Source organism: Morchella importuna (assembly GCF_003444635.1).
Source record: "Morchella importuna strain M04M26 chromosome Unknown Morimp01GS002, whole genome shotgun sequence".
Taxonomy (NCBI): Eukaryota; Fungi; Ascomycota; class Pezizomycetes; order Pezizales; family Morchellaceae; genus Morchella; species Morchella importuna.
The window spans coordinates 2,352,207-2,376,440 of record NW_025763399.1 but is presented as its reverse complement, the minus strand read 5'-3'; the positions used below and the strand labels follow the sequence as shown (position 1 = coordinate 2,376,440).

The 24,234-nt window shown below is 51.0% G+C and overlaps 6 protein-coding genes across 6 annotated transcripts; 5 read left to right on the top strand and 1 right to left on the bottom strand.

Annotated features, from left to right (window-relative positions):
• Positions 1-261: 261 nt before the first annotated feature.
• LAJ45_01467 (uncharacterized protein) lies at positions 262-737 on the top strand (the record flags this gene model as incomplete). The annotated part of the gene is made up of 3 exons (XM_046111061.1): positions 262-266; positions 323-392; positions 462-737. 3 exons carry the CDS (start codon positions 262-264, stop codon positions 735-737), a joined length of 351 nt encoding a protein of 116 aa, XP_045976239.1.
• Positions 738-4,979: 4,242 nt separating this feature from the next.
• LAJ45_01466 (uncharacterized protein) lies at positions 4,980-6,034 on the top strand (the record flags this gene model as incomplete). The annotated part of the gene is made up of 4 exons (XM_046111060.1): positions 4,980-5,218; positions 5,283-5,380; positions 5,435-5,538; positions 5,594-6,034. The coding sequence occupies 4 exons, from the start codon at positions 4,980-4,982 to the stop codon at positions 6,032-6,034; spliced, it is 882 nt and encodes a 293-aa protein (XP_045976238.1).
• Positions 6,035-6,150: 116 nt separating this feature from the next.
• Positions 6,151-6,735, top strand: LAJ45_01465 (uncharacterized protein; the record flags this gene model as incomplete). The annotated part of the gene is made up of 2 exons (XM_046111059.1): positions 6,151-6,423; positions 6,484-6,735. 2 exons carry the CDS (start codon positions 6,151-6,153, stop codon positions 6,733-6,735), a joined length of 525 nt encoding a protein of 174 aa, XP_045976237.1.
• Positions 6,736-13,306: 6,571 nt separating this feature from the next.
• LAJ45_01464 (uncharacterized protein) lies at positions 13,307-17,444 on the bottom strand (the record flags this gene model as incomplete). The annotated part of the gene is made up of 4 exons (XM_046111058.1): positions 13,307-14,748; positions 14,838-15,135; positions 15,201-16,278; positions 16,351-17,444. 4 exons carry the CDS (start codon positions 17,442-17,444, stop codon positions 13,307-13,309), a joined length of 3,912 nt encoding a protein of 1,303 aa, XP_045976236.1.
• Positions 17,445-17,653: 209 nt separating this feature from the next.
• Positions 17,654-18,133, top strand: LAJ45_01463 (uncharacterized protein; the record flags this gene model as incomplete). The annotated part of the gene is made up of 2 exons (XM_046111057.1): positions 17,654-17,862; positions 17,926-18,133. The coding sequence occupies 2 exons, from the start codon at positions 17,654-17,656 to the stop codon at positions 18,131-18,133; spliced, it is 417 nt and encodes a 138-aa protein (XP_045976235.1).
• A 1,586-nt stretch (positions 18,134-19,719) lies between these two features.
• LAJ45_01462 (uncharacterized protein) lies at positions 19,720-20,740 on the top strand (the record flags this gene model as incomplete). Its single annotated transcript, XM_046111056.1, has 2 exons — positions 19,720-19,997; positions 20,197-20,740. The coding sequence occupies 2 exons, from the start codon at positions 19,720-19,722 to the stop codon at positions 20,738-20,740; spliced, it is 822 nt and encodes a 273-aa protein (XP_045976234.1).
• Positions 20,741-24,234: the final 3,494 nt, after the last annotated feature.

Sequence of the window (24,234 nt, the reverse complement as noted above, 5' to 3'; positions counted from 1 at the left end):
CACTTCCGCAACCAACACAGCCCCGGTTCCTGCCACTGTGTAGTAGTACAATGTCGTGGTTAGTAATCATTGACCTTGCTGGTACACTGCTGCCTTGTGCGTGTGCTGGGGTCATGGATATCAGTTATGAGTAACTCGGCGAGCGATATAAACCCGCCAAACTCGCAGTTCACACTACAGTATTTAATTCTCCTCAAGAGCCAAGTAAGAGAATCAAGAAACAGCTCCGCACGCGAGATCTATAACCACCGTACAATAACCATGGGGTACACCCACCCCACCCCACCCCACCCCCACAGTCCTAGCTAACGTACACCTCCAGAAACGCTCAAATCAAGCTCCTCTTCCCCGGCCACGACATCCCCTTCACCGTCCCGTTCCATCACTCCTCCGTACTCGCCCCCCCCCCCCCCCTCTCTTCTCCCCTTCTCTCCACCCGCACTGACACCACCACCACATAGGAACTCAGCGACAAGATCAACAGGATCCTCGCGGACCTCGGCCCCAGCACCAACCTGAAAAAGGGCGAGTGGCTCCTGGCAGACGTGGCGGGCGCAGAGCTGCTGCATAATACGTGTTTGGCGAGGGTGAAGAGTGATAGGACGTATCTGGTGGTGGATATAAAGGAGGCGGGGAAGGTGAAGGTGGCCGGGGCGGCGACGGCGACAGGGACGGAGGTGGCAACGGGAGAGGCGGTGGGGAAGGGGGTCGGGCCGCCGCCAGGGTATGAGGGGTAGAGTGGGTGTGCGTGGGGGAATGGAGGGGGTCCTGTGCATGCTTATGCTTAGTTGCTGAAATTGATCGTTGTCCACGGCGTAATTGTTTGATAAGATGTAATTTAGCTTGGGAGTAGATGGTTGAACCTGGCCCGTGAGAGGTTAGTATGCTTTTCGGTGTTTGTGAAGCTGGGTTGACAGGCCAGTAAGGCTAAGCCTGGAGAGGCCGCTGGCTCATTGAATTGACGTCTGTAGAATATGGTTTCAGCCTAAAAAGGTACATACATGTATGTAGGGCTGATTCAGTGTTGTAGGTTTTCGAAGGTTAGCTGGTAATCTCTTTCCCTAGACATAACGTGTATGTAGCTTTCATTATAATCGAGTAAAACCGCCCCCAACCAACGCCCCCACCCCAATTCAGTCTGGTGAAACTTTCTATAGCTAAGCGAACAGAAGCCGTCCTTTTCAACTGAACACAATAACCTCATATTAATGAAAACTATGAAGGTACAGTGGATAGTTTCGTTGACTTACGGCACGTGATCGAGTGATTATCTATGATTCTAATTACCAGTTCTAGTTTCCAGGTGCAGCAACTACAACCAGGCGCGAGGAGTGGTTCTTTCAATAATTAACATAACCTGTCCTAGATATTATTGGGTACCAATTCATAAGTGCGACTTACTAAGTGTGACATATCAAACAGAGAACCTTTCGTTTTGAAAGTCCTGACCTTTTTTTCTCCCGTGAAGGAAAGAGCTGAAAAATAAAACGTTGCAGCGCAGGTAGAGTGGCTATGTAAGATAGTTGTGGGGAATGCGATGACATGTGGTGCTTATGACGAATGACAGATCACAATGGTCACGGTGTCCTCGCTAGTTAGATTTGCCTACGGCTACATTCCTTTATGTCTCTCTTTCTTTCTTTCATCTGTTCATCATCAGTATAATCATTCGAGATTTGTTTTACTTTTAATAACTGGTCTCGAGCCGAGGATTCCTCCTGTCATTCACATGGGACCAAAATCTATTCTGAACTCCTAGTTCGATCCAAAAGGTTGACGACAATATATTTGCCAAGGTTGCAGTCTACAATGACAGATGTCTAGAACCCGCTTAATATTATAGCAATTCACCTTCCTAAACCTCCTAAAGGTAAAGCAGGTATTTGCTCTAGTGCTCTTCCGCTAACCTTCAGGATACTCATATAACCTTGGCTAAGGCTTATGTGTGTTTTCATCTAGAGATAGAAATAGGCCTTTGGTTGGGCCTGCATGCCCCGGCTAGTGAGGTCTTGGAATATTTGAGGCTCGGGCCTTATGCGCATACCCGGACCGGCCTTGCAATGCTTGCAACATCCTCAAATACTATGTTACTCTACGAGAGAAACTCTCAAGAAATATCGGACTAAGCTCCGCTCTTGTAAACCTGGATTCGACATCTCGATTGTTGGTTCCGCTGCTTTCTTTTCTTTCATGGTGCGCTAATAGTCCATCCAGCTGCCGATCGTTAGTCACCGATCGTCATAGCTTCAATCAGGCAGTCACACGGGTCGGCGAGTGAGTGATCAGTCGCTAACAAAACGCACGAGCCGACTAAAAGCTGAGTACAAGTCGCAAGATAGTGCTAGGCACAGCCCGTGAGACACTAGGTAGACAGAAGCTACCACATACAAACCGTTCTATTCTCTAGATAGCGTGATAATTCTGCATCACTTGTAATTATTCGTTAGGGCTGAACCTGCGCTTCCTTCCACCATCAGAGGTATTCTGTGCTCGCACTCATGGCGCATCGAGGGCCAGTGGGACCTACCAGCCTTCGGGGTATATTTTCGCGTACCGCCCCTCTCCACTGCATACTTTTTAGACGCGAGCCTCTTCCATTAATGGTTTGGGTTGGGCGCACGCTTCACATCTCAGACTTCTCATTTAGACACTTATATATTATGGAAGAAATAACATGTCACATCGCGTGATCTCGGGATTTCGAAACTAGATTTAATATGCCATCGAGGCTGAGGGAGAAGCATCACTACGGCAACACCTTTGCTTCCAGAACATAGAGAGTGTTAGCGCAGTGCGATACCAGGAGGCAACCACCAGTCTACGCGATCTAGATGACCTCAAGTCTTTAATTCCATCGGCGGGTGTTTGCTCATATACTGTAGCTTGACGCTTTCTTTGCCGAGAATGTCATCGCACTTTGATATCACCTCTAACTTAAATAAGCTTGGCTTACGATAGATAACTTGGTGAGTCGATTGGAGAGGAGTTGGCTCGAGTCTTGCTTTATTCAATTTAGATCCAAGTACAGGTATAAATACGTCGGCCTATAGATAACACACCGTCCTATTAATGGATCTATTCTCATTCTGTGCAAAATATCATTGTATTCGATGTCCTCTTCAAAGGCAGAGCTCATTTCTTGGATACATGAATCTCTTACATAATCTATGTCTCACGAGCAGTATTGTAGTGACAAGTACGTGTATAATATGGCTAATTTCATCTAATACGCAACTTAACCAAACTCGTTACACTTTACAGCACAAGCTCCTGTGTCTATTCGCAAGTCCCAAATCCAAGTGTGACTATAATGATAGTGAGCATACCCACCCTCTACCTGTTTCTAGGGCCTATCATAGATAACTCGCATGTTAGTAGGGCTCGTCATCATAAGGTCCATAGCTATATAGTCTAGTCGCCGCTCTCAGGGTGATGATCATTCACCTAAATTCCGTTTAAAAAAAGCGAGCCGGTGAGACCGCACCAATGAGTGCCATACGGCCGTTGCCGTATACCTACATCTTTAGAGGTTCTGAGTTGAATATGTCCACTATACACTTTGCCTATCACTAGTTAATACCGTCATCTCCACAAAAACCTCACGGCAATCACAGTATCTCTCACTAAACTAACATGACTTTTTCAAACTAGCACGCTAACGACGATAGGTATTTACTACTTTACACTCTCTACAAATTAAGGGCTTGTGGTATCATCCCACACACATCGTTCTCCGTACGATGATCAGTAGTCAAAATAAGCTAAATAGAGGGATGCATAACAACGAGGATATATATATGGTACACTAAAACACGCTCGGCAGGCCACTACTCCGGCGGCGGAGGTACAAGGTATTTAAGTATCAGGAGCACTGCGATCCGAGTGAGTTGACACTCAGCTTCCCCGCCACAAAAGCTGCTCTGTGCGAAAAGCTGCTCAGTGTCACATGTGTCGGGCGTGAAGTACCGGATCTCCCCGACTGTTGCGTACTTTTTTCTCTCGGTTGCGCTTTTTTCTTTCCTTTTTCTCTTTTCTTCTTTTTTTCAATCTTTGCTTTTTTGGTGGGGTGGTTGGTTTGGTTCACTGACGATGATTCAGATTTCACACTAAAGTGCGAGTATGCGCGCGAGCGCAAGAAGCGAGGTAAAGCTTCTCGAAAGGATATCCAGCAGCAACAGGCTGCGGCCGCTGCAGCAGCGCAACAGATGGACAATTCCTCGCCAACGGACATGCGTCGGGCGTCTTCCGACCTGCCGCCGCCGCCCCGGCCTGGTAGCAGCAACGTTCGCAAGCAATCGTCATCCGCGGCAGCACTAGAACGTCGCTCGGTGATCTCCACGACATGTCGCAGCATCAAATGCAACCACCACCACCTCCCCCACAGCAACAACATCACCACCACCACCTTCCCACTCCTGAATCCCCATCACTACAACTGTCGCACGATGGCGTTCCCTCGGGTATGCCCATGCATTTCGATCGTATGTCCCCATTCCAACATCAATCGCCGAACGGCGCCGGGGCGCCATCACGAATGATGCCGGGGCAGTCGGCGCATGGGGGTATATCGCAGCCAGGGTCTGCCACGGCGAATGGATTTCCGGTGAATGAGTTTGTGCTATCACCCCAGGGTCACCGAGTCACGCGATGAATTTTTCAACAAGTGCTGCGTCACCATTGTCAGGGTTTTTGGGTGGGCACTCGCCTGAGGATGGATCGCCGTCATGCTCTCTATGCCCTCGCCTCCGACGCAGTCATATTCAGCTGGTATAAGGTATCCGTCTTGTTGCCGCTACTACCACACATAACACAGATTATCCCACCATTGCTTGCGTGTGACCTGTGGATCTGTACTTTACGAATCCTACGACTGCGTTCTTCCAGCCAGCTTCCCCATATGTGCTAACCCATATCTTCCGGAAGCGCTCGTCCTCCACCCCCACAACCCACGACAGACCTCCCCCGCTCTCCTTTGCGCCATGCTCTGGGTCGCTGCACAGACATGCGATGCCCCTTTCCTCGCTGCCTCCCCTGCTGCACGAGGAAGAGTGTGCCAGAAGCTTCTTGAGATATGCATTAGCCTTCTTCGGCCGCTTGTACATGTCAACTTGACACAGCCTGCACCCACGGACACCACCCCTCTGGAGAATCTGAGAACGGCTCCGCAGGTGTTGGCCTTGGTGGACTTGGAGGTGCACCTGGCGGTGGCCGGGAAGGTGTAGGTGCGGCGGGAACCCTGGACGATGTGCTCACATATGCGCATCTCGGTATTGTGATTTCAGCGAGCGAATTCAAGAGCGCATCACTACGATGGTGGCACTCAGCATGGACACTGGCGAGGGAATTGAAGCTGAACCGCGAACTCCCCGCCGAAAGTCTGGTTGACCAGATGGCGAGGACGACATGGATGGGCATCACTCGCCCTCTGATACAGGCCCGGGAAGCGTCCACTCACATCACACGGTCAGCAATGGCCGCATGTCTGTCAGCGAGGAGGATAAGGAGGAGCGCAGGCGGACATGGTGGCTGCTCTATGTGGTAGATCGCCACCTTGCTCTATGCTACAACCGCCCCATTGCGCTCTTAGATGTAGAGGTGCGAGAACCTTTACCTGCCTATGGACGATATTGCTTGGCAGAATGGAGACTTTTATACTCACGACCCTCACAACATGTACGCGCAGCACCCGTCCTCTCCGTCACATAGCGGTCTAGCGCATCGCCGTCTCGGGCCGTCGAACTTTGAGGTCACGGGAACAGGCTTATTCGAGTTTTTTTTACCGCTTATGACGATTCTTGGGGAAATAGTGGACCTCCACCATGCCAGGAATCGTCCCAAGTTTGGTGTGAGGCAGGCTGGTGCTGAGGGTACCGGTTCCTTTGGCGGAGGCTACGATGAGCTGGTACAGCAGATCACCCAGCAGTTGGATACGTATTCGCGCAGCCTGCAGGAGTTTGAATCGGCCAACAGTTCGGCGATCAAGGAACGGACTGAAGGCGGGATTAGTGAGGAGGGGCCCAAAAGAGGGGAATAAGCAGCTTTCGGAGGCCGACATCCAGCTGAAGATTGTTGTGTCATACGGGACTCACGTAATGCATGTACTCCACATCCTCCTCTCTGGCAAGTGGGATCCTATCAGCATGCTTGACGATGACGACCTCTGGATCTCTTCGCAATCAATTTATCAGCTCCACCGCACATGCTGTTTCGGCCGCTGAAGCTATCAGCAACATTCTCGAGTACGACCCGGACCTAAGCTTCATCCCGTACTTCTTTGGGATTTACCTGCTGCAGGGTAGCTTTTTGCTGCTCCTGATCGCCGATAAGCTGCAGGGTGAGGCGTCGGGTGCTGTCGTCACTGCTTGTGAAACAATCGTTAGGGCGCATGAAGTTTGTGTGGTAACACTAAATACAGAGTATCAGGTATGTACCTATTCCCTCACCTTTATATCCGAAAAGCTTGTTTTCTGACATATCAAATAGAGAAACTTCCGAAAGGTTCATGCGAAGCGCATTAAGTCAGGTGCGCGGCAGAGGCGCACCAGAGGATATGGAGGAGCAGAAGCAGAAGAGGCGGGAGGTGCTACAGCTTTACAGATGGTGCGGAGATGGAACCGGACTCGCGCTTTGAAAGCAGAAATGGATTCTACGACCCTTCTCTTCACAGACGACTACTACCATTGGACGAACAAGGACAAGAAAGAAGCAGAGGAAAACGACAACGATATCAACTGAATATGACTACTATCTGACATGTATAAAAGACGCACGAGTCGGTGTAACAAAGCAGAAGCGGCAGTACGGAACGAAAAAGGATACCCACGGTTTTTGTTTGGTTTTTGTTAATGGCGCGAAATTTTTAAGGAGTGCAATGGGGGGTCCGGGGGGGGGGGGGGGAGGGCAAAAAGAGAGAAAGAAAAAAAATATCGGTGTTGTTTAATTTGAGCATAGGTGGTGGTTGGAGCTCGGGGGAACAGATCTGGACATCTTCCTTTTTTTTTTTTTTTTTTGATCTCTTGGTGTTTTGAATTCTTTCCTTGTGTTTTGTCTTTTTATCTTTGCTTTTTATTTACTTTGTGGGCGTTAGAGTACTTAACCGCAGGCTGCGTGTTCAGGCTGGTGCTGAAATGGGTGGCTTTTGGGTTCGTTTATTTTTCTTCCTTGACGTTTACTGGCCGGAAACGTGGAATTTAGCGGTTTCTGGCTTTTCTCGATATCACTGTCTTATTAGGAGCCTTATTTTCTTTTCCTCATTGTCAATTGATCCATACTTACATCTCCCTTTCTTACCTTCTATAAGTTGATCCTTTCCGGGAAAGGTTTCAATTAACTTCTCTCCCCCAAAAACTTTCTTGTTTACTCTTTCTGTTTTTATACATGTGCAGATTGGTTAGCTGCCCTTTTTGATTAAAATATAATACAATAGTGCAGGAAACAAAAAAAAAACAGTTTGAAAGAACAACGAGTCCCAATATGCATATTTCGTTATATTGTTATCGCCGCCTCAGCTTCTTTCTTATCTCCCTCGCTACGTCACAACCAGACAGAGAAGCGAGCGAGCGAGCACCAGGGACAAATCGGGTGATCCCGTTGAAACATAGTCTATAGAGTGTACTGCCCCGGTTTTTGTTTTTTTTCTGTATACCGGAATATCTTTAGACCGGGGAAGGCGCCGGGGGGGCATGCGATATGTTCATTGTTGACAGGCCAAACCCGTTTTCTTCGGAAACGAGTATTCACATGGATATCTTTTCCTTTGCCTTCTCCGAAATCCGGACCAACACCCACCCCCCCTTCCCCCTCCCTTTTTCTGCGTGTTTTTATTTTATTGTCTTATTTGGAATAAAGCACTCTAGTCTCACTCGTCGCAATCGAGGCACCGATGTACGTCGGTGAAGATCGTCGTGCTTAAGAGAAAGAAAAAATAAAGCGATTTCTGCGTGTCACAGAGAAGCACTCAATCTCAAGGCTACAGGTTTAATATATCTCTTCTATGCATCTATGCACCATCAGAATCAGAATCGGGAAGAAGACCCTCCTTGACTTTGAGGTACCGCAGGGGTTCGATTTTTCCGATCTTTTTTTGTTTCGCTGATCGAGTCCAAGTGTGGATATGTAGGTACATATTTTACCTGGGATAAAAGCGAAGCGAAGAGGGAGGAATTAAATACGAAGAGGAAGAGAAGGAAGAAGCAATGGGTACTAGGGATCGAATGGGAAACGCCCATCTTGCAGCTTTCGTATATTGCGACGAGGTACGTTCGAGGTACCAAGAGTCAATCATCCCCTACCTACTCTATTTTACCCTCACTTTATTATTCTACTTACCCCGCGCCCCACATCCTTCCCACCCTCACATCCTCTCTCCACTAGACCAAGACAAAAAAACGTTTGGAGGTCGGTCAGGTCTTGCGGGGTGAGCGCGGCAGAGAACAGCTAACCGAGATATGCAGTGTGTTGTGCAGGGTCTCGGGTGAATTGTCGCCGAAAAGAAAAAAGAAAAATACTCTTACTAGTCACCACGAGCGAGAAAAAGCAAAAAAAAGAAGAAAAGTTCTGTCGCGCATGACATGATCTGACCGGGGAGAGAGAGAGAGGGTTAGTGTGCTGTTGTTGTCTAAGGCACACCTGGGAGAGTAAAGTGTGTTGATTCCCAGGCACAGGGCGGACAAATTGCCCTTTTGAAAACGAAGAGGAGGAGCTGGGATATGTCTTTGGCTGGTTGTTGAGCCTTTCCTGGTGCTTGGGATTTGGTGATGATCCCCCTAGGTATGCCTGGTTCGCGAAGCTGATTGTCTCTGGAATACCCATGCAGCACCAGCGGAGACGACTCAGTGAGTTGTTCAGCAAGCAAGCCGATAGGTCCTCGATACGAATAAACCCTCGAGTCTCTGATCCATGACCTAGGGTGAAAGAAAAAAAAAAAAAATTGAAGAGAAAAAGATTCTAGAAAGAAAGAAAAAACGGCAGAGCTCCCCTCTCCCGGAGTGAGACACTTCATCACTGAAACCAACCTTCTGTTCCTCCAGCGCATCGCATTATTGGATTGCAAAATGAAGATGTTCCTGCCGGTTAGTTAATCCCGGCCACCGCCGCCGTTGTTTCCTGGAGGACAGACAGGGGTTAGCTAGTGCCATACAACCAACACAGCTGCTAGTCTACTACTAAAGTCGTCCCAAAGTGGAACATCCTAATAATTGGATAACCCTAACCCATTAGTGATCTCCGTCACTCAGGGTCACTCACCCCATTGTTGCTGGACTATTATGGCTAACAATAAAGACTGCGGAGATAAACGCCAGTGAGGATGGTTTAACAGAAGTCTAGGTAGGACTCTAGATAGTAGCTCCAGGCACATTGTGACACTGTCGTCTAATTCTAGATAATGACAGTCCGGCTCAACATGCGTCGGACAGACAGAGTTGAGGACATGCTGGTTCTGGTCATTCATTGAGCTGCTGGCCTCATGCTCACAACACGGCCAATTAACTATAAGCCTACTACATCATAACACATCATATTGCGGGCGGTATCCAGGCCTACATTGAATAGAACGCTGAAGTTCAGCGTATGTGAGTTTTACGACCCGAAATTCAGTCATATACGTTCCCGTCCAATACACCGTATTTCGATGTCTAGGCAACTAATCATCGGTCAATTCAACCCGCCGATATCCAGGCTAGCCAACAAAAACTAATCTCACACCATATCGCAGTATCAAAACAAACCAACCGATATCCAGACTAGTACAAAACAAACCCACATCCCCCACATTGAGTCTACCAACCAGCTACATCTCTAACTGCCGGGTATATAGTCTCGTTCCCAGACTATTTTCGCTGCCGCACCTCGTGGGGAGTGTGCAGAAAACTTCAAATCAAAACAGCGCCTCTAGGCACGAGACTAACCGCAGGGTATGGGTATCCATCATATCAGAAATTAAGAAAGTCTATTCTCGCCTGACCTGACGCACAGGGGCGGCCTACCTTGGACCCAACGTTTACCGGGTTTTCGAGTGTTATGCTGTCAATGAAACTAGTGCACTACATGAAACCGGGGAACAGGGGGGGGACTATTCGTTGGTACCTACAGTGCAGCTGCGAATACGGTATAGATCGGCACGACAGGCTAGAGGACCAGGGGGATGTTAAGCTTACTTGGTTAAATAGAAACAATGGACCTTTTATATACAGCCGGTGGTGGGGTTTTCATTGGAGCGGGATTCCAGAATTGCCTGTTTGCATGGAGCTAGTTAGTGTCCAATTACAGAGAAGCATAACGGCTTTTAAGGGAGGGTCGCTTGAACAAAGTAAGGGCCGTGCACATACGCTTCCTACAACCCTAAGCTCCCGCCTAAATGCACAGAAAATCCGGCCAGTCTCGAATCGAACATTAGGGCCGGCAATGAACTTGGGAACACTACGCCTGTTGGGTTTAAAGACTTCAATTGAGGGGAATAGATCTCATAAACCAGCTTAGCTTAAAGATACACGTACGTAACCCTAGTGTGAGAGTGGTGGCGGCTTGTCCGTGCGAGAGATGAACGTTATAATACAAGAAGTGATGAATGCTGTGCATATTTTTAAGAGTAGACTGGGCCAACAGGTCAAAACGTGGGTCATTGCCACATATGCAGTAGTCGAGTAAACCTGAATTCACAATGCCACTCCATTCGTATGCGTACATATATGCATGTAGGCCGCCACGATCTTATGCAGCGCCACTTGATACACCCCCTCATAACTAACATGTTTCTGGAAGGGCATATGTCTCTCTATAATTTATCCTACAAGCAGGTATGCGCATTGCCATGATCCAGCAGAGTTCCAAAGGACAAGTACTGGAACTTGAGGGACGGTGAAGATTTAAGCTTAAACCTTAAACTTTAAAATGCGCCACCTAACCCCACCTATTCTATGCATGTACATGTAGCTAGATATGTGGCTACATGTATGAGAAAATGCCTACACGCACGTAGCAGGCCTGAACCCCACCACCACCACCGTCATTTTATGCATAGACAACCACCATCTCCACCACTGTCGATCACCTTGTACATCTTCCAAGATCTGCCATTATCCTCTCTCTCACGGATTTCTATCTCCCGACCAATACATTCCGACCAAATCGCCACGATCTTCAACAATTAGGTGCATCCCCTAGTTCCTGCCTACATTGATGACCTTGATGATCGCTGATACAGCCACCTCAATTAATTACGCCTACCCACCTAGCTAGCTAGCTACCCAGCCTAGCCTACTAATCCAGAAAATCACTAGGTCATCTCAACAACCCTTCTGCGGCACGAGACTAAGAGCCAACTTCAACGCTTACTACTCGCCGCGTCGAATCAGACCTCAATACAGAAATTCCAACCACCGGATAGGCCAAGTTCGCTGCGCGGCTTTGGTTTTCCCGGTGGGTTAATCATGGATTATCACTCGGTCGCGCACATATATACCAAAATCACACTTTGTTTGTTTAATTCATTAATTTATCAAAATCACACAAAGGATACCACAACCACAGAACAATCCCAAATTTATATTAATATCTCACAATCACCCGAACAACAGGATAACAACAAGAAGAAACGGTAACCACCAACATAACCTCCAATATAACATTACTTTTGAGCTGACTCATTCTATGCATTCAATAGCTTGAGAAAAAGAAAGAATCCAAAACTCACCTTTTACATCCGCATTGCATACCCGGTATATCTATCAACTTATTAGATAATAAGAAATACAAGCCAAGCAGTCCGGTCGGCGAAAGTAACTACAGGATTTTCCACATACACGATACTTACTACATGTACCCAAAACTTGTTCACCTACGACGTACAAATATGGTATCAGCCCACAAAGGAGCTAGCTAGCTATCACAGACAGGCAGACATCAACCTCTTATTATACACAGCACTTTGACCTTGGATAAATCCTATGTAAGTTGAAGGGTGTGGTGCTGCTAAGATAGAACAGTGTATTCTGTTCATAGGTATATGTGAAAATCAAATAAGTAATTCGGAAAAAAGAAAGAGAAAAAAAGAGAGAAAAAATATGAAGATAAGGGAGGGGGGAATTTATCCCTTGAACCGTAATGTAGGGCACGCATACGGGAGCAACAACGACAGAAACCATCACGGTGTTTGTGTGTGATGAATTTATACTTTGCAACAACAGACATGCACCCAAATATTGCGTTTAACAGATCACACAGTTCCCACTTTGCGTTAGGTTCCTCTAATTACAATTTTACCTGACGGTTTAAGGGATAAGATGTCGACGTGGCGGTAGCGGTAACTTCCCGCTGCAGGAGGAATTCACCCTGCCTATATACCACCCAAGCAAGTCCCATTGACAACATCGTGGTGTGGCGTGGTGGCGTGGTAATAATAATCTACCAACGGGTGGAAGCAGTGATGAGAATGCCCAACATGGTCTCTTGAGGGATGATATAGGATCACGGGATATCACTCGCTCGCTCTGTCGGTTGCCAAGAACGCCGATCGAGAGACGGTGGCTCGAGTGATACGATGAAGTATCTCTGAAGTAGTAAAGAATCAACAAGCAATATATAAGAGGCCAGTTACACAATACGATACGATAAGATACGATACGATACGATACGATACGTCTAAGAGGTTTCCATAAATAAAAATAAAAAATAAAAAATGATGATATCCTTACCCCTTACCCCCCCCCCCCCCCGGGCCCCCCGCCTTACCCATCGTGCACCCCATATCTGCCCCTGCCCCCGCCGAATAAGATAAACCAAAAACAGAAAAAAAACAAAAAAAAGAATAACTTTTAATATAGCACGCAATCCGCATCAACAAAAACTGGCTACATAGCTAGGTAACATACATGTACATGTAGCCGGCGTGATCTACTTAGTACTTTCAAAAATCATCATACGACCCTTACGTTAGTTATAGTACCCGCGCGTTCATAAAATACACCCGCCGCCCTGCGCCCGCCCCCAAAAAGAACCACACTGCACCACACCGCGCCGCGCCGCCGTCGCCACCGTCTAAACGACGAAAAACCGAAAGGATAAATAGAGATAAAAGAACCCAAAAAAGAGAGGAAAAGATAAAAAAAAAGAATACTCAGAGAGAAAAAAGAAGAAAAAAGCTAAGAATATGCAGCGGGCCCCCACCGAGTCATCTAATTACAGCAGTTGCATCGATCACCCCTCCCCCCAAAAGAAAAAACCCCGCTCGCTGACTGCCTTTACGCCTGCTCCACCTTCACCTTCTTGGCCCTCCCCACACTCCCCGTCGCCGCCGCCTTCTTCCTCTTCATCCCCCTCCCCCCACCTCCTGCGCCGCCGCAACCTCCACCGTCCTCCTCCTCCCCCTCTTCCCCTTGCCCAGCGCCGCCGCGGCCCCCAGCGTCGTAACCTGCTCAAACTCGCCCTCCGCAGGCGTCAACACGCCCTCTGACCCGGGCGCCGTCGTCCCCTCCGTCATATCCGCCACCTCCTCCAGCTCCCTCGCCGCCGCCGCCTTCGCCGCCGCCTCCGCCTCCTGGATACGGATCACCTCGCTGATCTGCGTCCACTCGCGCTCCATGTCCTCGCACACGCGGCGGCTCTCCTCGTCGCCGGCGTGGTACTCGATGCAGCTCTCGCACTTGATGTAGAACGCCTGACTACTCGGCTCCAGCCCCAGGTTCTCATACTCGACGAGCGACTCGCCGAGAAGGTCGATCTTGTCAAAGTCGATGCAGTCCTCGCAGTACGCGCTCTGGCACCACCGGCAGCGGAAGAGCATCCCGCCCGCGTTGGTGGTCTTCTGTGAGCAGTCGGCGCACTGGTGCTGCGGGCAGTAGAACTGGCCCATCTTTGACTTGCTGCGCAGCTGGAACTCGCGCGTGAGGCAGCCGTAGTGGTAGGTGCGCGGGCACCCCGAGCACAGCGTGAGCTCGCCGCCGTCGTAGCAGATCTGGCAGTAGTCTTGGTGGTCCATTGCGCGGCGCTTGCGCTTTGGCGGCTCCGCGAGCCGTGGGTCTTTTCCGCTGAGGGTTGCGACGGCCTCCCAGGCGTTGTTGCCAATCGTCTCTTTGAGCACCGGGTGGCCGTCCACCATCACCACGCGCTCCATGCCCAGGCGGCGCGACTCGCGCGTCCATTCAGCTGAGATCTCGTGGTTGCTGTCGCGCTGTGTGTTGCGAACGTGGTTCTTGCCCTCAAACACTCGCGTCTCGACTTTCTCCATCTCCGAGAGCCAGCGCTTCTCCTCCTCCTCGTTGTCGGCTGCCTCCTGCGCGGTCTCCTCGTGCTGCAGCTTCTGAGAGTACTCGGTGCACTTCTTGATCGTGGTTGCCCAGTCCCACTTGAGCATCTCAGTCGGGTCGATCTCCTCGCGCGCGATGGCCCGCGAGCCGGAGCGCACAAGACTCATGAGCTGCGAGGTCGTCAGGTTCGGCATGTTGTCCTCTGCGCTCGACGCGGCGTTGACTGAAGAGGTTGACGTGTGGATGTCGCGCATCGACTCTGTCACCTTCGCGGACAGGTACAGCTTCTTGCGGATCCGCCCCATCATCTGCTCCTCCACCGTGCCCTGCGTGATGAGCCGGTACACGGTCACCTCCTGCGTCTGCCCGATCCGGTGCGCGCGCGCCTGCGCCTGCAGGTCTGCCTGCGGGTTCCAGTCGCTGTCTAGCATAACCACATTACTTGCACTTGCCAAGTTGATACCCAGCCCGCCGGCGCGCGTCGAGATTAGCATCACCTTGTAGTCTGCCGTGCGTCATGGTTAGTCACTCGTCGTCCCTCACACCACGTGACCGGGGGAGGGGTGGGGGGGGTGAGGGATTGGAAAAATATACCAGGATCGTTATTAAACAGCCTGATAGCAAGATTGCGGCGGGCACGCGCAGTCATGCCGTCGAGGCGGCCGTACTTGAACTTTGTGCCGTCGCCGCCCTTGAGCTGCATGAGGTCCTCGCAGATGTCGAGCATCTTAGTGAAGCCGGAGAAGAGGAGGACCTTTTGGCCGCGCCTGAGACAGAGCTCGTCGATCAGCTTGTCAAGCAGGATGAACTTTGACGACGCCAGGATGACGTGCGGGCCATTGATAGGCGGTGACGGTTCTGCATTTGGGAGCAGGTACGGGTGGGAACAGCACTAGAAATCATCAGAATCAGTAATAGCCCCCCTACAAACCAAAAAAAGAGACCCATGAAACACACCTTCCGCAGCTGCATCAACAGATTCATCAACTTCTGCCACTGCGTCCCCTGCTTCTCCTTAATCGCCTTCTCCACAATCATCCTCGTCTCCCCCCACTGCTCATCCCCCACGCCCAGATTCTCCAGATCCCTATCCGCCACAATCCCCTCCTTCCCACGGTGGTGGTCATCCGCCTCCTTCTCCTCCTCAACCGCCTTCTCCTTCGCCTCGCGAAACACCTGCTCCAGCACACCCTTATCCAGCCTCGTCAGCAGCCTCTTATACCAAAACCGCTGCATCGGCACAAGCGGCAGATACAATATCACCTCCGTCTTCTTCGGCAGCCCCAGGTTCACGCCCTTACTCTCCTTCATGCGCCGCAGCATGATCAGCTCCAGCAGCCGGCGCGCATTGTCCATCACCTTGAGATCATTCTTGCCCGCCGTCAGGTCAAACGCGTCGGAGAAGACTTTGCTCGTGTTGACGTTGAACACCTCGGGGAACAGCCAGTGGATCAGCGCCCACAGCTCCGTGAGATTGTTCTGCAGCGGCGTCCCCGTGAGGATTAGCCTATACTCGGCGCTGAGGCCCTGCAGCGCGGAGGCGACGTTGGTCTTTTCGTTCTTGATCTTGTGGCCCTCGTCGAGGACGACGTAGCGCCAGACGAATGCGCGGCGGAACCACTGCTTCTCGCGCTCAAACACCTCATAACTAGTAATAACCACGTCGTAGCCGCGGTCACTGTTTGCATCATCATCAGCGTCAAGGCCAAAGGTTTCGCCGGTTTCGGCAACCTTCTTGAGGCGGTCGCGCTCCTCGGCGGGCCCATGCAGGCGCAGGACGCGCAGGTGCGGGGTCCACTTTTTGCATTCGGATACCCAGGAGGAGACGACGGAGAGGGGGCAGACGACGAGGAAGGGGCGCTGCTGGTCGGCGGGGCAGGGGTGGAAGGTGGTCAGGTATGAAAATAAGGAGAGCGTCTGCAGGGTCTTTCCGAGCCCCATTTCGTCGCCGAGGATGCCGGAGGAGCCGTTGTTGTACAGCCAGACGAGGAAAGAGAGCCCGGAGAGCTGGTAGCCTTTCATGGTGGCGGTGACACTGCGGCGGCGGTTAGCATATCCGGCGGTACATGCAATATAATTGGCAAAAGTAGGAATGAATTCGACTTACTTGGGAGGCTGCTTCTCGAGAAGCTTGTAGGGGACGGCACGGAGTTCCGTTGGTGGTGGTGCTGCGGTAGGCTCGGAGCCCGCGGCTTTGACTTCGGCCCCGACTTCGGTGGTGACCTCGGGCTTGTCCTCGACCTGGATTTCAGTCCTGGATTCCGGCTTGGCCTCCGCATCTCCGAACCCAGCTTCGGCCGCGGGCTTATCTTCGCCTCCCCTAACCTCAACCTCGGCCTTAACCTCAACCCCAGCCTCAGCCTTCACCTCCGGCGTCAGCAGCAGGCCATTAGCATTAGCATTAGCATTAGCACTCGCCGCCTCCACCTTCTCACTCCTGGCCGCATACTTCGCCCTCAGCTTCGCAATATAATTACTCTCCGGCAGCAGCGCCTCAAACAAATGCCCATACTCGAGCAAAAAGCGCTCCCTCTTCCTCCCCGTCTCCTCCATCCCCCTGCGGATCTGCCCCCGAATCGTCCCCTTCTCCTCCTCCACCCACGCCCCGTCATCCTCCTCCTCCTCTCCACCGCCACCGCCTCCGCCCCCCTCTTTCACAGAACACTTGACGCCCGCCTTGCTGCACCCGGAGCACCGCGGCTTCTTGCGGTCGCACCGCCGCCGGCTCGCGCGGCACGCCATACACGCCTTCCCCGGCGGCAGCCGCTTCCCCTTCGCGACGCGCTGCACCGCGGGCCCCGCCGCCGACGCCCGCGGCCGCTTCTTGTGGCCTAGCGCGGCGTCTGTCGAGACATAGTCCTTGAGCCCCTCTGGCTGTCCCAGTGCCGCGCGGGGCCGCAGCGAGCGCGTCCCGTTTGCGCCGCGCTCGGGGAGCGGGGTGGCGGGTGCTGCATCCTCCTCCTCCTCTTCCTCTTCTTCTTCTTCCTCGGGCTCGGGGTCGTCGTGCGAGTATTCGCCGTCTTCGTCGGCGGGGTCGACGTCGGAGGAGGTGGAGGAGTCGCCGGCGGTGTCGGCGTAGGAGGAGAGGTTGCTGCGGGGGCGGAGGGAGCGGTCTTTTCGCGGTGAGGGGGCGGCGGCGGCGGGGGTTTTGGGTTTGCGGGTGGCGGGGGAGGAGGTGGTGGTGGATTTTTGACGGGCCATTGTGGTGGTGTGGGTGGTGATGGGGGGTTGGGGTCGGGGTGGGGGGGTGTCTTCGTCGCTGAGGATTATGGGGTTTGTATTACTATTAGTTTCTGTGCTCCTCTTGGCCTTCTTATTCTTGTTTTCGTGCTTCGTTCCTGGCAGCGGGCGTTTGCGTTTGCGTTCCGCGTCTGCGTGTGCGTCTGCCGCGGCGGCAGTGATGGATGGAAATGTCGATGGATGTTCGAGTGATGATGATGATGATGGGGGGTATGCGCGACGTGATGATGATGGAATCGACGACGCGGGAGAGGAGGCCAAGGAGGCGTGAGGGTGAGGGCGAGGGCGAGGGCGAGGGCGAGGGCGAGGGTGGTGAGGATGTCTTTGTGGTGCACGTGTTGTGGCAGCAGAAGAAGAGGTTGGAGAAGCCACAGACTCGGTCAGCGGCGAGGTGTCTACAGCACAGGCACTAGCACGAGCACGTGGAGGAGGCACAAGAAAGGAAGAAGGAGAAGAAGAAGAAGAAGAAGAGGAAGGGAAAGAGGAAGGAGGAGGAGGAGGAGGAGGAGGAGGAGAATAGGAATAGTGAAAGGAAGAAGAAGCAGAAGCAGCAGCAGCAGCAGCAGAAGAAGAAGAAGAAGAAGAAGAAGAAGAAGAAGAAGAAGGCTTTGTCATCGTGGTCAGGGGGAGGAGGGGAGGCGTCGCGCTAGGCCAGGATAGGTGAGGCGTGGGGACAATCGTCCTCTTTCTACTGCTGCAATTCTGAAGAGTGGAGCCGGAGCCAGAGCCAGAGCTGTTCGGCGGCAGAGGGGGGGGCGAGTCTGGGATCACAATTGGGGCCATTTGCGCGCGGTGGGGAGGCATCTTTCTTCTGAGCGATCGTACTGCGTCCCTGAGAAGAAGAAGAAGAAGAAGAAGAAGAAGAAGAAGAAGAAGAAGAAAATAGTACTAATTGGAACTGCACTGCACTGGGCTGGGCTGTACTTGTGGTTGAGAATTAAAGACAAACACAAAGAAACTTTTACTCTCTTGCAGTCGATGGACTTAATTCTGGGCATGGACAACTACATGGGGGAGAGAAGATCTGGCTCTAGCAATCAATTGCAAGGTATGTAGGTAAGGTAGAGTATTGAAGGTAAGGTCAGGTCAGGTCAGGTTTGTTTGTTTGCCCCATGTCTCGCCGCTGCTAGCTGCAAACTGCCCTTGTCATTCATTCCTCTTCTTCTTCTTATTCCTTTCCTCCTCCTCCTCCTCCTCTTCTTCTTCTCCCCCCGCCCATTCTCCTCCTCCTCCTCCTCCTCGGCCCAGGTAGGTGCTTTTCCACGGCTGGGTACATGTACATAACCCTCCATTTATGATGTAGGTAGAATATCCACTTGCCTGGTTGGCTACGGACATACTTCCCTCACTCGCCCCTCGCCCCTCCCCTCTCCCCCCGATCTCGCCTACCTCGCCTATTGATATCGATCACCTACAGCACACCACCCCTCCCCCATGCGGTGCAAATAAGCATACCCAGATTAGAGTTTGTAAGGTAGGTATTGCTCACTCACTCAGCCAGACTGGGGGGAGGGGGGGCACGAGCCATAGGTTCGTTCGACTCACGGGATGGCTTGTTGTTGTCGTCGGTCCAGCAATTTGCACTTTTTTTTTTTTTTTTTCTCTTTCCCAGCACCACAATCCCCCCCCCCCCCCCCAACCTCCTTCCCGTGTGTTGTGTGCGTGTGTGTTGTGTTGGTTGTTGGGAGTGGTCGCATCTCACTCACATTTTGCTGTGCTTCGGGCCGGCCCGTGAACCTGCAGCGCCGAGGAATTCCACAAATGAGAAACTGGGAAACCAAGCACTGGAGTCCAGGGGGGTTGTTTGACAAGATATCAAAAAATAAGCGCGTAGATAGATAGACGTTAGAATGATATGATCGATAGTCAGAAACAGAGACAGAGAGCCTGCGTCCCTTATCGATACATTGTTCCACAGACATGGTACATACATAGAGCGTAAACAAAGTTATTTCCCGTGAAACACAACACAGACCCTGTCCGCTGTCTCTCCAGCCCACGGAGCAACAACAACCCCAACCCCAACCCCAACCCCAACCCCGGCCAAAACCAACCCGAAACCCTCAAACGAAACCTAATAACCCAACTGATGACGTTAGGGATTACTAATATAGATATTATCCCTGCCATCACCCGGCGTCCTCCCACACCCCCCGATATATCGACCACAGCTACATAAAGCTCGACAAGAGCTCATCCTGCAAATCCTCACAAACCCCCACACCCCACAACCACAATGCTCTCACGATCCACCCTCATAACAACCCTCCTCACATTTGCCCTCATCGCGTCTAGCTTCACGTTCTACACGCACCTACGACGCGATGGCCAACCCCCCTCTGCCCTCCCTGACTTAGAGCACAACAACACTAACAGCAACAAAACAAAAGTGCCCCTTGAAATCCACATCATGAGCAAATGCCCTGACGCGCGTGACTGCGTCGAGCTCCTGGTCGCACCAGCACTGAAAAACGTATCTGACATTGTCGACTTCCGCATGAGCTTCATTGGGCGGTACGTATCCTCTATCCCCCGGCTCACTCATAGCGACGGGTTGGGGACGCCGTGGTAGATAGAGTAGTTGATACAGAAGCTGACTCCCCCGGCTCCTGTATTGACCGCTATTCCTCCCAGTGCGCCCTCATTCCCCTCCGCCTGAGAAAGAGCGGTGGCCATCCCCACTCCCGACTAACACATTCCCAATGATGTCCAGACGTCTCCAGGACGGTACAACAGCGTGTATGCATGGCCCTTCCGAGTGCCTCGGAAACAGCATCCACCTTTGTGCTGCTCATCTCTACCCCGACACCTACCTCCCCTTCTCTCTCTGCCTGCTGCACGACTATGCGCGCCTCCCTGCTCAGGACTTTATCGAGTCGTGCGCGTCAAAGCACGACATTTCGTTCGACAAGGTCAACGAGTGCATCTCGTCACTCGATCCGGACGGTGGTATGGCCATGCTCGCGAGCAGTGTTGAGCGCAGCCGGAGAGCGGGGGTAGCGACGAGCTGCACCGTGAGGGTTGAAGAGAAGGTGTGGTGTGTAAGGGATGGTGGGAGGTGGAGGGACTGTGATGGCGGGAGTGGGGTGGATGATTTGGTGCGTGAGGTAAAGGAGCGTTACCGTAAGGGTAGTGTTGTGGTTGTGGAGAGCGCGGGGGAGGAGGAGGGATATGAGGCGGAGAAGCCAGGGATGGTGGGACAGGAGAGGAAGAGTTTGAGGCAGATGATTGATGAGAGGATCGTCTGGAGAGGTTAAGCAGATATGTGTTGTGGTTTTTGACGTTGACGTCACTCGTTTTTAGAAGCAATTAGTATTAGCAGCAGCAGTAGTATCAATGATCATTATGACATAAAAACTTGATTAGTATTTCCACAGATGCAGATTAGCGAGGGCTTGGCTTACATGTAGCCGAATATGGGTTTCCAAATAAACTAAAAGCCCGGCATCATCTGCTTGTGCCAAGCTTCAATATCCTTGAACCCTTGACTGCTCTAGACCGAAGTGATTTGCAGCAAATGGAGGCTTGACACTCCCATGCAGGGGGCGGCCCCCACGGTCCTGCAGAATCGTCTTTCAAAAACCACCAGTAACGGCCCTTTCTTTTTCCACATGGATCGACGGACGTTTCCGGGCTGTTTGTGAACGAGTTCTTTCTGTCTGAGGCTGTCTGTATCGGTCTCGAGAAGATTTTCTCGCTCTTTTACGCCTCTGCTACTTGGTGAGAGGAATGATGATGGTTGGGATTGAACGGGTCACAGAAGCTTAATTTATAGGTCTCGAAGCGAACACATATGCTTCACTGATTACAACCACGTAACTTTTGGAACGTGTTTTAACACGTACCTGGCCAGCTGGTCGTCGTTGGAGATCTAGAAACACGCCTCTCCAAGAGGTCATTCTTACTTCAATCAACTTCAGCTTGAACCAATATCATGGACGCTTTACCCCATGTTTTATATCACTGGGCCGCCAAGTTGAAGTACTGTCGTTCACGGGGTATTGGCGGACACTGGGTGTTGACGGATTGCAGGCAAAACTTGGCTTGGCTGTCTCTTTTTTGGTTTGTTCGTCAACACCCAGTGCCCGTCAATACCCCGTGAACGACAGTACATCACATCATATTCACACGTTACGTAGGCCCGCCAGCCCAAGTAATCATCTCTTGGGTGCCCAGTCGGCTCTCAACCAGGTGTCGGGCCTTATTTTTATGCTTCTACCAAGAGTTTGAATCCCCTTACTACATACTGATCTATTCCTTATAGTGGCTTCTGCGTCTTATCCTGTACTATTAAAATTCGGCGGATAATAATTAGTCGTCCTCCCCAATACGGGGTAGTAATCTATCGTTCCCTATTTACTATCTTTCTATCCTAGCTATAGGAGTTTTATCTAGCGGGAGGTACATACCAGATCTATTCAATTATGGAACCAGCTCGATCTCAGGCCCAGAGCTTATACCAGCTATCTCTGCTTTGGTATTCGGCCATATATCTAGGAATTGGTGTATCACGACGCCGGGCAGAGTAAACATCAAGTCGGGGCTGAAAAGACAAAGACGGGCAATAGTAAGTTTAACCCAAGACCTTCGCTCAGCAGCAGCATATATGTTTCTTCTCTGATCCCGGTTTCCTCAAAGACAGTGATGCAATATCCGTAGTATCGACACCATGATGTATCCAAACACGATTCACGCTGGCCGGGGCATCTTCCGACCGTCAGGCCATAACGTAGCCAGGTAGTGGCACCGTTGGGTTTCTCAGGAAAGGCGATTATGAATTGACATGCCGGCCGGCCACAGGTGCATATCTGCCAATAACGTACTACGATTAATGTATTTATCATGTTATTGTTCCCCGATTCACCTCTAGCTCTAGGCCAAGCTTCTCAATACCTCATGAATGAGGAAGATTGAAAAGATGGCCACGGACGTGGACAAGTGGCATCAATGCTATTCACGTGTTTTGTGCGTGAATGCCCTCGTGGAGCTCTCGTCAGTACTAAGTTCAATCGAGAGAGGGGTAGTCCCAGGACAAATACTTCCTTTATCAAAGTTTTAAGCAGTATCGGTTGGGGTTTTCGTCCTCGAGAGGGGCGCGTACGTTGGGGGAAGAGACATTTCTCCCCAACCCACACCGAAAGATATTCTACAAAGAGGAACTTCTTTTCTTCTAAATGCTCTACGCACGAAATTGAGTGATATTCTGTGATGCGCGTATGGCAATCATTCCCTACTCGAGTGAGGTCTTGTTGCCGTCTGTGGCGTTTGAGTGATACCAGCCACCTATCGATTGAGCGCTAGCCTCACTTGAGTAAAAGTATTCCCCGGTCGCGGGCCAGTGAGACATGCAGACCCAGACCTCCTATTATGTAAAGCATGTCTCCCCAACGATAGAGCGTGACTTAGCACTACATGAATCTTAGGCAGCAGGCTCAGCTGTGCTACCGTTCCCGTGCAGCATCTCGATAGATAAATTAGCTAGCCTCCAGAGATAAAAATTACTTGTATGGGAAACCTCTGATGCAGATCGATGCCATTCAACCAATCACTCTAGAATCCCTGGCCCTTACCAAACTCAAGTTGTGGCTGAATCATGAATCTTCCAGGGAGGTTCTGTGGCAGGAAACAACAGTGCCTAACCTGCCGGCCAATTTTTCGAGTTTTGGCGGGTAGATGATAGATCCGCAATATGTCATAATATAGGGCTCCCCATCACATCACTACATGTACCTACTCTGTTTGGAGGGAGCTGTGGCCAGGGATTTCACCCCATACCCCTATGATTGGGTACATGTAGTTTCCCCATCACAGCTTCTAACTACAAGCTAAAATGCACAGGGCCTAAGATTTGGGCGTGACTGCATAGTGCAACATATGTTTGCGAAGGTCCTCGAATTCCACAACCTAAAAGTCCAGTCAGGTAAAGCGATACCCACTAAGGAGCGCTGAAGTTCTTTGCCCGAGCCCAGGAGGTGCAAAATGCTAATACCTATATCACCACTTCGTGTGGGTTTGGGGGGGGGGGGGGGTGGAATGTCAAGCTAATTGTTGCGGTTTCTAGGCGCAGAATATAAGGTGTCTTAGACATGTATGCATGGGTGGGGGACAGTTTGACTGGTTAACACCTATAGTCGCTCACCTACTGACGGCGGATCCTGTCTGATGGTTCTGTTTGCAGTAATTTGCCCTTGGCGTCCAAAATCTAACTCTTTTATTGGCCTCAAATCCCTGACCGCCATCAGACAGGATCCGCCTTCACCCCGTGAGTGACTATATCCACACCCACAACCCAATAATACGGGTCCGGGGGATACCGTCCGTTGAAGGTTTCGCGAGGCACTGGCTTGGCATTCACGGGAGGATGTATAAATTCTCGTGAGCATACCGCACAGTTAATAGCAATTACCAGCAGCGGTCCCCTGGCCAGACGGTACCTGACACCAATTATCAAAAAATTTCAGCAAGGCACGATTAGGAAGAACAGTCCTACAAAACATTCATCCCTTTGTCCGTGCTCCCGCTATTCATAGTAGTGCCAACCAAACAGCCGACTTATATATATCGTCTAGACAGATTAACGTACTTTTACAATCGTCGATAAGAGATCCATGAACCAAACACAAAACAGCAACATCACCTCAATCTATCCTGCTGCCACCGGTGGAGCTCATCGAAACCACGAAACTATAGCCATGAAGCCACGGCTAAGCACAAGTGACATAATCACCATAGTTGTTGGCACTATTACTAT